A 12504-nucleotide genomic window follows, 5' to 3' on the forward strand; every position below is an offset into this window, starting at 1 on the left:
TGGACAACTCTGCCACCTTTCTTGTCTCATTAAGACACTCACTCCTGAGACTCAGGAGTAGGGAGCAGAGTTGAAGACAAGTTTAGGAGAGGGGAAGTCCAAGGAAAGAAGAAACTCATCTGCCCCTTTTCCGGAGCCTCCCTCTTTTTTTTTTTTTTTAATTAAGATTTTATTTATTTATTTATGTATTTATTTGAGAGAGAGGGCACAAGCAGGGGGAGGGGCAGAGGGAGAGGGAGAAGCAGGCAGGAAGCCTGATGTGGTGCTCCATCCCAGGACCCTGGGATCATGACCTGAGCCAAAGGCAAACGCTTAACTGACTGAGCCACCCAGGCTCCCCGTGAAGCCTCCCTCTTATGTGGATTTCACCGTAAAGCTTTAGGGGATGGAGTGGACTGGGATGAGGATTGGAAGACAGGAACAGATGCAGGGTGACAATATCAGACAAGGGAGGACCCCCACCTTTAGCAAGACAACAACCCTTCCCAGCTCTTCCAGAGACTAGTGCTGAAGAATGGGGACTCGTCATGTCATCCTCAACATAGAGATGTTCATTCCCCATCTTTGGTGAAAATTCTCTCTTCCTTTGCATGGCTTAGATATTAGCAGGATTAACCAAAGGCACATTTACCATATAGCTAAGGAAACTCAAGTTTTAGGGCCACCCCTTTCACAGACTTCTTCCAAAGTACTGGAGGAGCCCCAGGAATGTGTTAACGTGGTCATGGTTTTTTGTAAAACTTGAAAAAAAATATTCAAACTGCAATTTGCTAAGATTGATGTCTCTTTCCTTTCTGACTTCCCCTCCATTACACTTCTCCTTTTGTCAGGTGGCAGTGGAAAGGCCATGGGTATTTTGGGATTGGCTAAGGAAACTGAGTTGGGGATACATTTAGTTTGGGTTGAGTCGGTATATGACTGTGGTTTGCAGTTACTTCTGTAGTTTAGTAGCCAGTATAGTGTTAGGGGCTGAACTGTGTCGTCCACCCCCCCCCATCCCGCATTCATTTGATAAAGTCCTAATTCCGGATATCTTAGAATGTAACCGTATTTGGAAATAAGTTCTATAAAGAGGTAATTAAGTTAAAATGAGGTCTTCAGGGTGAGTCCTAATCCAACATTCCTGGTATCTTTATAATAGGAAATTTGGACACTGACATAAAGATAGGAAAGACCATGGGAAGCCATAGGGAGAAGATGGCTATCCATAAGCCAAGGAAAGGAACCTCAGAATTAAGTAAACTCTGCAGATCCGTCGATCTCAGACTTCGACGCTCTACAACTGTAAGAGAATTTCTGGGATTTTTTTTATTATCATGATGATATGTTAGTCACCATACAGCATTAGCTTTTGATGTAGTGTTCCATGATTCGTTGTTTGCATATAACGCCCAGTGCTCCACGCAATACGTGTCCTCCTGAATACCCTTCACTGGGCTAGCCCTTCCCCCGACCCCACTGAGAATTTCAGGTTTAAGCCACCCAGGGGGTTGTATTTTGTATGGCAGCTCCAGCAGATTAATACCTATACCTTAATCCTAATGTCGACAATCCAGAGTATATTAGTCATTACAAATTTGAAATGCTCTGAAATTTTACACATATATCAAAGAAATTTGGTAGTGTTTTTTTTCAAGTTTGACAAAAATCCTAAAAAATTATGTGACATTATCACTTATAAAGTGTGATGGTGAAAATTTCCTAAATCACTAAGAATTTTTAAAAAAGCGGTCATGTAGAACGCTGAATTACCTTTCTACACTCCTTACAGAAAACATTACAACCATATGAAAAAGCTACCGAGGAGCACGCTCCCAAAAACAAAACTGTAAAAAAAATATGCTTGTCAAGTAGATAATTTTTAAAATTTGTTATTTTTCTTGATTTTATGATGTGGTATTTGTCAGCTCCTTAAAAATTTTATCTTTTCTCATTCTAAACTGTTTTCACTTTTGTGCCTAATGTATTTTTCTTTTCAAAGGCTCCAAAAGTTGTGTTTCAGGCACCCCAAAACGTGTATCTACCCCTGGGACAACCCAAATGGGTATGGCAAGTTTCTGCATCACTTAGGGGAACCACACTCCACCATCCTGTGCCCGGTCTCCTAAGAAATGCAAAAGCTGAGGGCTGACCAATCAGAACTGCAACTGTTGAAGATCTGGGATAGCAGAAGCCACGGTGGAGCTTGTGGAAGACGGATTTCAGACAGACCTCGCAGGGAGAAGCCTGGAAAGACATTAGAGCCACAGAGGGACCTTAGGCAATAAGCCACGGAGAAAAACCCTGGGAAGTGCCTGCTTACCTCTCTTTGGGTGTCTGCTCCTCATGCTGACTCCACCCTTCAGCATACCTAGTTTCACAACGCAAGTGTGGGAGCTCGGCCATGACGTCACAACTTGGCCATTATGATGTAATGAGGAAGCATCTGATTAGTCTCAGGCTACGGCTTCCCTATTAGAAACATTGTCTCATTATTTTGTGGGTAACTGGATTCTCTCATCCTTCAGGTGATGTGGGAGTCAATATTATGTTAGAACTTGATCTTTTTCAAGGATGCCTCACTTTAATACCTGTTGCTCTGTTCTGGATTAGACAGAGGCCTTTGCTTTTCTTCTTCATCACATTTCCTGTGCTTTGCTTTAGGGTTATCCTTGACAGAAAAAAAGGGGCTTTGCTCTTTCCTTCAGTGAGGAGGAGAATGTAACTTAGATGACCCCCTCAAGGAAGAAGAGCCCCACCCCAACCTGAGGGGCAACTCAGCACTTTTACCCAAGCCTTACCCTTTAACTGCACCAGGAATTGGAGCTGGGTGCCCCCAGGGGACTAAAGCTGGGCCCTGATAACTTTCCTACCACTACCCAATATGGTGGTGGGATTCAATTGGAGGGGGTCTTATTCCAGGGCTGCCCAACTCCTCCATATCTTTTGCCCACCCAGCTTTTGCACAGCAATAGGACAACAGCAGACAGGGCTTTTAAGAAATGAGATGACCAAGAGATGGGGGGTGGGAGAGAGAAATCTCACTTCTGGGTCTCTTGCCACCCTCCACCCCAAACAAACAATATTTCTCAGTATTTTATGATATACTTTCATATTTCGACTTTATTTCAAATATGAGGTCTTTTATCCAGAAGGGAGGGCATTTGCATGAGGAAGCTGAAGTGAGGCACAGTACTAGTGGGTTTGGGGCCCAGTGAACAGGGCTGCACTGGGAAGAGGGTGAGGACGCTCTGGGAGAGCCTGATGAGAACAGTGGTTTGGGGGGATTCACAGAGCAAACTTTCAATTCCTCTCCAGGTTAGCTAGTCAATGGGTGGATTATTCAGTCTTCCTGCAACTTCACTGTTCCTTAGCAATATCACCCAAAGAAGTGCCAAGGCTGGGAAAACAGAGAAAACTACAAGTGCCTTTTGTTTCTTTTTATGCCTGGATAGGGAAGGGAATGGAAACTAGCAGCAGAAAATGAAGCATTTGTGATATTATCCCTCGCCATGAAAAAGTGCGGGTCTGACTGTAGAGGCCTGTTTTGTAGCCTGGGAGTGGGACATGGTCAGGAGGGCTGGGGTTAAGCCCCATCTCGAGCGGCACTAACAAATTCTCTGACCCTGCTGAAGTCTTGAGTCCTCATTTGTACTGGAGCATGGGATCTCCAAAGACAAGCTTTTCCAGGTCTCTGACTCTATGGCCTGCAGATTGCAAGGATCCAGAGGAGCTCCAGAGAAACACAGGTGTTAGAAGCAAGGGAATGTGGGAGTTAGATTGGAAAAGTTCAGTAGTTAGGGCTTATTGTGAAGAGAAATGAGCTACATTCATAAAGAGAAATGAAAGTATGAGAGGAAGGCTGTCAGGTAAGTGTAGGAAGACATCTGAGGTCTGGATGAGAGAAATGGGCAAAAGTGTCCCGCTGTGTGGCCTCAAGGACCTGAGCCCCCGACCAGGGTAATGTTTTCTCTTCTAGCACTGCCTAGTCCACAGCTGACCAGTTATACACGAAATTGCTCCTATTCATATAGTCATTAGCCTCTAGGGGAAAGACCCATCCCAATGCCTAACACCTAACACATCTCTAAAGATTCCACCAAATTCCTAGTGTTTCCCATATCAGATTAGACGATCACCTTACCCCTCAGGCCCTGGGGCAGCTCTATATGGGGAGAACTAGAAGTTTCAGGTGTTGGTTCTATAAAGCTGAGAATGGGGGGTGGGCAAGCCATAGTACTTCTTACAGAGAAAGCTCAGGGGAAAATGGATTATCCTTAGTTCCCGGTCTCCAACCAGTTTACACTTATCCACTCAGTAATACCTGAGCTCGCAGAGAGGGCCCAAGCACAGACCACTCAGCAGCTGTCCTAGTCAGGGATACCTTTTAGTGGAAACTTTAGGGATTGGTCAGTTCAAGACCAGTCCGGGGAGTGGAAAGGGGTGTCGCACCAACAGGTGTAGAATGTTGGTTAGGGCCAGGAGAGAATCTCGATATATGGAAAAGCTGGAGTTCAAGTGGGTTCCCAAGTTCTCTAGCAGGCAGGCAGTGTGGTCCCTTGCTGATTTTGCAGCGCTGGGACACTGGTACAGGGGAGAGCAGCAAGCTCCGCATGGGGGCTTGGGACCCTCAGCACTTTGCCTTCTCGAAGCCAGTTCGGTAAACTGGGAGGGTGGGAAGGCAGAGCAGTTAGAAACTGTGGTCTTTTCCTAATAGAAGATCATATATGGCAAAGTTTTCAGTTTCGTTTTTAAAGGGAAAAAATATAGTAACATGGTTATACACAGCGGCTCTGGAGATCCTGAGTTCACAGCTATGCCATTTACCAGTGATATGATCTCGAACAAATTACTGAGCTTTTCTGAGCTGTTTCTTCATCTCTAAAACAGGGATAGTATTTCTCAACTGACAGGGTTGCTCTGAGGATTATAATGCATGCAAGACACCAGACCTGAGTGGATAAGCACATGTGAGCTATTATGATTGTTAACACAACATGACAACAGTGCATACACATTAGGCAAGAGATGAGTATACACTGAGCCTTGACCCAGGCTCCTTCTCCATCATTCTCCCTTGGGCTCTTCATTGATGACTAAAAAGCGCATTGCTTGGTGGCTTCCAGGAGGTTCTCTCTTCACTCTGCTGGAACTTCGACCTGAAGGTGACCCACAAGATGCATGAAATTCTTTGTTTTCCTCATCACGTAGGGATGATGTTTAAACCGGAATTTCTTTGAGGAGCGACTCGGAGTTCCTCTCTGTCGGCCATCTTCCTTCAAAGGACTAAGGCTCTGGACAGGAGGGGCCTGGTAACACGCCCCATACTCTGTTCTGAATGCATGTATGGGCACATGTGCATGCACTCTCTGACTCAGTAATAAGGAAGAGGGGGATCCAGGTATTTTTGAGAAACTAGTAACAGACAGAAAAGGGTGTAGGGAGCTGGTTACCTGGGAGCAGCTGTTCATCTGCATCAGGAACTGCTTCTTTTCCCTCTTCTCCCTTCTAGAAGACTGTCAAGAAGGAGCCTGAGGGAGGAAGGTCGATCAACCACGGTCTTGGAGAAAAGGAAGTAGGTTCTCCACCCCTTCTGGAGGGAGAAGGAATAGCAAATATCACCAAGGATGAAGATGGAGGCAAACTGAAAAGAGAAAACGAAGGTAAATACCCTATATGCTAAAAGAAAAATGAAAGTGATGAGAGAAAGGGACAAGGAGAGAAAAAAGCAAAGAGCTTAGGAATAGGGCAAGAGGAAAGGAAAAACTACCAGCAGAGGTTAAGCAGGAAGGCATGATTGTGAATGGGTAGAAGAGTGCAGCTATCCCATTTCACTTGCTCAGGGTTTGGAACAGACTGCCATCTTCTGGCGCCATTTAAGTACTAAGTGGCTTTGATTCTTGACTTGAAATGTTTTCCATTTCTTATATCCATAATCCTTTATTCCCAAGAGAGCCTCAACATTGTTTCCTTTCATCTCTGGGGCTCCCAAACATCACTTTCCCCAACAGAGATGCACCTGCCCCAAATTGTCTCAAAGTACCTAGACTGGAAGTCTGTGGGGCAAGAGCAAAAAGCACGGGGCAGAGGATGAGCTGCAGTTTGAAAAAGGCCCTGGAATACCATCAGGCTGCAAGCTGGTTATAGGATGCTTCCTGGGCTCTGGAGTATCTGTGTCAAAAACTGGAGGACCCATCCTCAGCCCCAACCACATGCTGGGAGCGTTGTGTGTTCTGAACTGTAGCACTCCAACGGTAGGTTGGAGAATGTGGCTTCTTTAACGCCGTCACTCATAGATCATAAGATGTCAAAGCAAGAAGAGACTATGACCGATCACCTAGTCAAAATCTAATTTCCCAAGAAGACTGGGCCCAGAGAGGTAAAGTAACTTTGTCCAAAGTAATACAGCTAGTCAGTGACTCCTTCTGAGGCAGAATCATTACAGTGATTCTTGTGATTCACTGTTCCTTGACAAACAGTGCATAAAGTGCTTAAAGGTCATTAAAAGGCACCCCAGAAAGGTAAGGCTGGCATTTTTCTGGAAGCCCCTGAGTGTACCAACTCCTCAGGCACGGCATTATTTGGCTACAAGGACAGGCCTGGAGTTGGTTTTGCCTTCATTTTAATCCCCAGGGCTGCCTGGAGGAGGAGGAAGGAGCTCTGATTGTAGTCTGCCGTCACTACCCAGCCAGTCAGGGGAAAATGAAGCCCAGGATAGATAGTCGGGAATGACAAGGGAATCCTGTCATAATGTCAGGGATTGTGGAGCAATGGCCAAGTTCCTGGGACTTAAGCAAGGCAATTATGGCTGAGTATAAAGCTAGGATGGGCAGGACTTGGGGGACCTGAGGTGGCAACGGCGATAAGAGGGAATGAGCTGGCAATCCAAATGACATCAGTAGGGTGGGCTCCTACTTCAAACAAAATACCTCCTAAATCTCAAAGACGTACCCTAATCTTCAAATGCCTAGGTCTGACGAACCCACTTACTTTCTCCCAGTACTAACTCACGGTATAGGACATCACCATTAAACTCCAGTGTTTGGCTTTTTTTCTAATCCTTCCAGCGCCCTTTCTGGTTTCTTTTCTTCTATGCTTTGGGTTCCTACCGCTCACATCCAACTGTTTTTCCACCCCTATCTCTCCGATCTTCGCTGATTCCGCCCACTCCCCACACCCCTTTGATTTTTCCCATCCTCCTCGTCCTCCCCACTTGACTCTCTTGGACAGCTCCCAGCCAATCTCGGTTTCTCTCGTTCCTCCCCGCCAAATCTTCGGGCTCCCCCAGCCCCTGGGTGCCTTTGGTTTCCCCGCCGTCGGCCCAGGCGTCTCAGATAAAGTGGATCCAGCCCTGGGGCTCCGGGGCTCCGCCACTCCCGGGGTGCTCGGGCCCACGTAGAGCATAGTCACGACCGCCGTTGTTGTCCCAGAACTCGTGGCCAGTCACGCGGTAGCGCAAGGCGAAAAGCAGGGCGCCCCCAATGGGAGGCGCCGGAAGGCGGAAGGCGAAGCGGTCCGCGCGCGGCGGGGGCGGGGCCGGGCCGGCGTAGGAGGCGGGTGCCTCGCGTTGGCTCCGCCAGCCGTCGGCGCTCCAGCGCACGCTCACGCGCTTCTCGTAGGCCAGGTCCAGCACGCGCGCGCTCCCGGCCACGCCCAGCGGGCCCGCCTCGGCGCGTTCCAGGCAGATACGCTGCGCCTGCAAGCGGGCGGCGAAGCCGGGCTCGCTGGCCGGCTCCAGGGCCGCGCGCGCCTCCTGGGGGAAGGGGGAGGAGAGGAGAGACGGGGGCGGGGTCAGGGCGAGGCACTGGACCAATCCGAGGCCGACCCCGGCGTGGCGCAGTCGGAGTGGAGCCCAGCTGAGAGAGTGGCCCCAAAACGAATGAGCAAGACCAAGTCTAGGGCTGGGGATGGAGATGGGTGTTGCTTGATAAATCCTCTCCCACACGCCCACGGCGGTCGGGTCGGGGAGATCCCGGGAAAGGGGCGTGCCGCTGCCGCCTGCCTACCTGGAGGCCGCGGGCGCGAGGCTGGCACGGCGCGAAGTGGCGGAGGGCGTCCCTCTGCAGCTGGACTTGCACGTGGCGCGGCACCCGGGGCAGCTCTCCGGGGCGGAAGCGGCGCACCGCGGCCAGCTCCAGCCCGAGTGCGTCGGCGAAACGCACTCTCTTGCGGGTGTCGGGGCTGCGGCTGCGGGGCGCCCGGACCCCGCCGCCTCCGGCGGGCGCAGAAAGGGCCCGGCGACCCCGACTCGGAGCGTGAGCGCGGGATCGGGCCCCAAGGCGCGTCCCGCCCTCGGCTGACTCCACCTCCGGCTCCTCCTCGAGGCTGGGCCGCTGGCTGCGGTAGTAGGCACGCTCTGTTAGTGCGGCTATGAAGCTCAGGTTGCGGGGGATGTCGGTGCGGGGGGGCCGCTCTCGAGACATGGCACCCCCCGCCCGGGCGGAGCCCGCCCGCAGCGCCGCCGCGTTGCCCTGCTTTCCTCTCGCCCGACTGCCCGGCGTCGGCGCAGAAGCCGCCCCTCGCCGTTGCGTACTCTCCTTGCTGTCACCTCCAGGATCCTCCACCAGGAGCTGAGACTACATTTCTCCCCCGCTCTGACCATCAGCTCTCAGGGTTTTAGACCATCATCTCCTGCCTCCTGCAAGCTGTCTGCTCTGAGCGTGCGCTCAGCGGCGCTTACTCCGGTCCCGCGGCCCTCTCGGCCCCGGCCCCCGCCCACAGTCCTCTGACAGGTGGCTCCCCATCTGTCTTCGCCGCGTACCAGGGGGCGGGGATCCACCTTCCGGTCCTGAGTGAGACCACTCAGGCTTTTTTTTTTTTTTTTTTTTAAACGGCTTCAACCTCTCTGGCAGGGGAAGAGTTAATGCTTAAGCGAGGGCAGAGTAACCGTTCCTTTTCTTGTAGAGGATGGTTCAAAATGCCCAGCGTGTGACTTTCTCTTCGGCTCACCATTTTCTTTTCCAAACCCCAGGCTTCAGGTTTTGGAGGGGGGTTGCAGAGGGTGCACAGAAGGACAGGTCATAAAAACTAGGCAGTGTCTCAAATAGAAGCTGAGATGTGGCGCTCCAAAGGGTGGGTTGTCCACTGGAAAAGAGTTCTAAGCTGAATTGTGGGAAGACAGCTCTGGTCTCACCTCTGGTAGTATTTTGCTGTGTGACCTTGAGCGTGGCATAACTTCTCTGGACCTCAGTTTTCTCATCTGTGAAAGGGTAGATTAGAGTTCTGATCTCCAACCCCACCGCAAGCCCTTTGAGGGCAGGGGTTGTGTCTGATTCACAGTTTCAGCACATAGTAGGCTCTCAAATTATTGAATGAATGGACACACAACTCTCTTGCAGTTGGGACTGTGGAGTTCTAGTTCCACTGGGAGCTTCCAACAGGGGCACAGAGCTGGCTTTTTCTTCTTCATTTTGTTCTACATTGGTGGGGGAAAAAAGTGAAGTATTTTGTGTATTATTTTCCCCTAAATCCCCTACTGATTTTGTATAACACTTAACAATTTACTAGGTATGCTTGTAAGAGTCTTACAAATATTAACTCCTATAAATAGCCATCTAAAGAGTAGGGAGTACTAGTATGCCTATTTTACAGTTGAGAAATTTGAGGAAGAGAGGGGCTAGGACTCTTGCCCAGGGTCACATAGGCAATGATTGAGGACCTGGGATTAGAACATCAGTAGTCCAGTGCTAGATAGAGCCCACTCTCTTATCCACTTGGTTATGTAAGATTAAAACATTTAGTGGTAATAGATAACATCTTCAGAGTATTGTAAGGAGGAATCTTAGAGTAGAAATGGAATCTCTAAATTTAAAACAGCACAATAGTTTAACTGTAAAATCACAAGTGACTAAGTTGGAAATAAGCAGTGGGACACATACTATTTTGTTACACAAGTCATTCTTGTTTGCATTTTAACTCGGTATTAACCTTAGCAATGCTATTTAGCCAGGAATCATTTTTAAAGTGATACTGAGTTTTATTTTTTGATTTTATACATGTATATATAATCCATGGACATATTCTTTTCCTATTTTAGGGTGTAAAATAATGTCACACTAATTTGTGTTATAGTCGAGCATTTTAAAACTGTCTTCCCTGCTCTTGTAAAACATATCATTGAGGGGCTCCTGGGTGCCTCAGTCGGTTAAGCATCTGCCTTTGGCTCAGGTCATGATCCCAGGGGCCTGGGATCCAGCCCCACATCAGATTCCCTGCTCAGCGAGGAGTCTGCTTCTCCCTCTGTCCCTCCCCTGCTCATGCTCTCTCTGTCTCTTTCAAATAAATAAAATCTTTAATATATATTAATTGAAATTATATATATATATATATAATTGAAGGAATAAATAAGGTTCTACATGGGCCTATATGGCCTGAGGTTTTCTGGTAAAAATACTTGTGCTTTGTCTATAGTTTGAGCTGTCATTCCTTGGCTCCGTGGTGTTGGTCTGAGAAGATCCTTGAGGTACGCAGCTTTGGACCAGGTATAATGTGTGTTGGTCTAGCAGCTCTGTTCTGGCTGCTCAGACTGACATTGAACTTTTATTCCAAATCAATGTTTGTTTCTTTTCTTTTTTTTCCACTTCACAGTTCAGTCTTTGTTTCTTAAATAGCCACTACAGTTATCTTCAAACATCGGAGTGGGCCTACTCAATAACTGGCCAGGGGCGTTGAATGATTTGTTCAATCAACATTTACTGAGGGTCTATTAGCCCTGAAGGATATAACAGTCAATAAAATTCCGTTCCTGCTCTCAGAGGGTTTATAAATAAATGGGAGGGCAGACAGAAATATATTTGGATCCTGAGACCTAAAAGCGTTGTTATTTCAAGTAAGTGTCTTAGAAGAAATCGGGATTGCAAATGAAGGATTGGAGTAGGTTATTCTCTAAAGAAGGCAGCTTGCTGGTGGCAGCTGGAACGATCAGCCCAAGAGCAAAAAAGTAAGGAGGATGGTTGAAAGGATACAGTCATAAAGGTGTGGAATCTGCTGTGCATTCCGAATGGAGGTGATAACTGAGTTTGGACTTGTCAGTGCTGTGATAACAACATAGATTACCTGAAACAGAGAGATGACTTTAGAGCAATGCACTGACGTTAAGACAAACTTTACAGTCAGACAAAATTGAGTACCAGTTTCTAAGTATATGGCTTTGGGTAAATAACCTCTCCAAGCCTCAGTCTCTTCTTCTATAGAATGAGAATAAAGCAGCACAGGGATTGGTGTGAGGATAAATATCATGCATGCAAAGAAAGCACCGAGCTCCTAATAAGTCCTCCAAATGTATGAGTTGTTACTCTGATTGGTACAGAAACGACCTTTCTTCTCCGGCGACTGTAGGGGCAGATAGGAATATCAAGGCTTGGGCTGGAGGCAGAAGCAAAGGGAACCAGCAGGAAAGGAAAATTGGGTTGCCTCTTTCTAGCCTTTGTTTTTGTTTTTTTAAAGATTTTATTTATTTATTTATTTATTTGACAGAGAGAGAGAGAGCACGCACAAGCAGAGGGAACAGAGGGAGAGGGAGAAGCAGGCTCTCCACTGAGCTGGGAGCCCAATGTGGGGGCTCGATCCCAGGACCCTAGGATCATGACCTGAGCCGAAGGCAGATGCTTAACGACTGAGTCACCCCTCTTTCTAGCCTTTGGTTGGAGATCCCTCCGAATGAAGCTAAAGGAAGTGCCAGTGCAAGAGCCAGTGGGGCCCCATCAGAATGCCCGAGAGAGCCCTCAAGAGGCTCGCCTGTGGTCACACTGCTTCACATCCTGTGAACTGCCCTGTATCAATATACTACCATGTATAAATAATACGCATACACATATGTATGTGTATTATATATATATATGTGTGTGTGTATTATATATATATATATATATATATATATATATATATATAAACCTGAAAGGGTAAACATCAACCTTGACATTGGCAACCTCCAGAAAGGGAGGTGGAATTGAGCAAGGGGTGGAAGGAGGGAGATTGAGGACTTGTATTTTTTCCCCTTATACCTCTACATTGTTTGAACTTGTCATGAGAATAAGTTCATGTGTTGAGTAAAAAGAATTAAAAAGAAAACCAATCCGATTTAAAAAAAATGAAAGAAGGTAAAGAAAAGTTACCTGCAGAAACTACTTGCGATCCAAGTCTTGATGCCTGGCTAAAGCCCCAGCCCACAGAGAGACTACTGGGTTAAAGGTCCTGGAGAAAAGAGGGAGTGAAATGTTCAGTGTCCCTGTCGTGTCTGCCAGTCCCACACGGTGAGGCACCTGGCAGGCAGTTCCCACTGAAATGGGAACTGCTCCTCTAATCCAGGCATCCGCTCCAGGGCTGGAAAAATTCAACAAGTGCATGGAACATCAGAGACCTTCTGGAAATGGCGAATTTGCTCCGAGGTGTCCTGAGGCCTAGGCGGCTTCTCTGGGCAGCCTTCAGATCCAGGAGCCCAGCCTGGCCCTGTGTGTCCTCTCCGCCCTGCTCTTCTTGGCCTCCAGCAGCCTCTCTCTTCCGGAGTTGTGGCCCTTCCCAAGCTTG

General features: G+C 48.0%; 1 protein-coding gene across 20 annotated transcripts; it reads right to left on the minus strand.

Moving 5' to 3' along the window:
- Positions 1-144: 144 nt before the first annotated feature.
- Positions 145-12485, minus strand: PPP1R3E (protein phosphatase 1 regulatory subunit 3E). 20 transcript variants are annotated; one of them, XR_008957161.1, is made up of 6 exons: positions 12093-12485; positions 7986-11034; positions 7279-7732; positions 5433-5572; positions 2303-2451; positions 145-2226 (listed from the first exon to the last, which is right to left on the minus strand). XR_008957161.1 is itself a non-coding variant. In XM_057306358.1 (4 exons), exons 2-3 carry the CDS (start codon positions 8400-8402, stop codon positions 7310-7312), a joined length of 840 nt encoding a protein of 279 aa, XP_057162341.1. In that variant the 5' UTR covers positions 8403-11034; positions 12093-12485; the 3' UTR covers positions 3075-5572; positions 7279-7309. The 20 variants fall into 20 exon arrangements, 1 of the variants encoding a protein (XP_057162341.1); XR_008957164.1 differs by lacking the exon at positions 2303-2451; XR_008957163.1 differs by lacking the exon at positions 2303-2451 and having other exon boundaries at positions 7193-7732.
- Positions 12486-12504: the final 19 nt, after the last annotated feature.

This window comes from Ursus arctos, unplaced genomic scaffold (assembly GCF_023065955.2).
Source record: "Ursus arctos isolate Adak ecotype North America unplaced genomic scaffold, UrsArc2.0 scaffold_37, whole genome shotgun sequence".
In the NCBI taxonomy this organism is placed as follows: Eukaryota; Metazoa; Chordata; class Mammalia; order Carnivora; family Ursidae; genus Ursus; species Ursus arctos.

Coding starts and splice junctions, on each gene's coding strand:
- PPP1R3E (XM_057306358.1), bottom strand. CDS start 8,402: ATGTCTCGAGAGCGGCCCCCCCGCACCGACATCCCCCGCAACCTGAGC. Junction 7,733..7,985: donor CTCGCGCCCGCGGCCTCCAG/GTAGGCAGGCGG, acceptor CCCTTCCCCCAG/GAGGCGCGCGCGGCCCTGGA.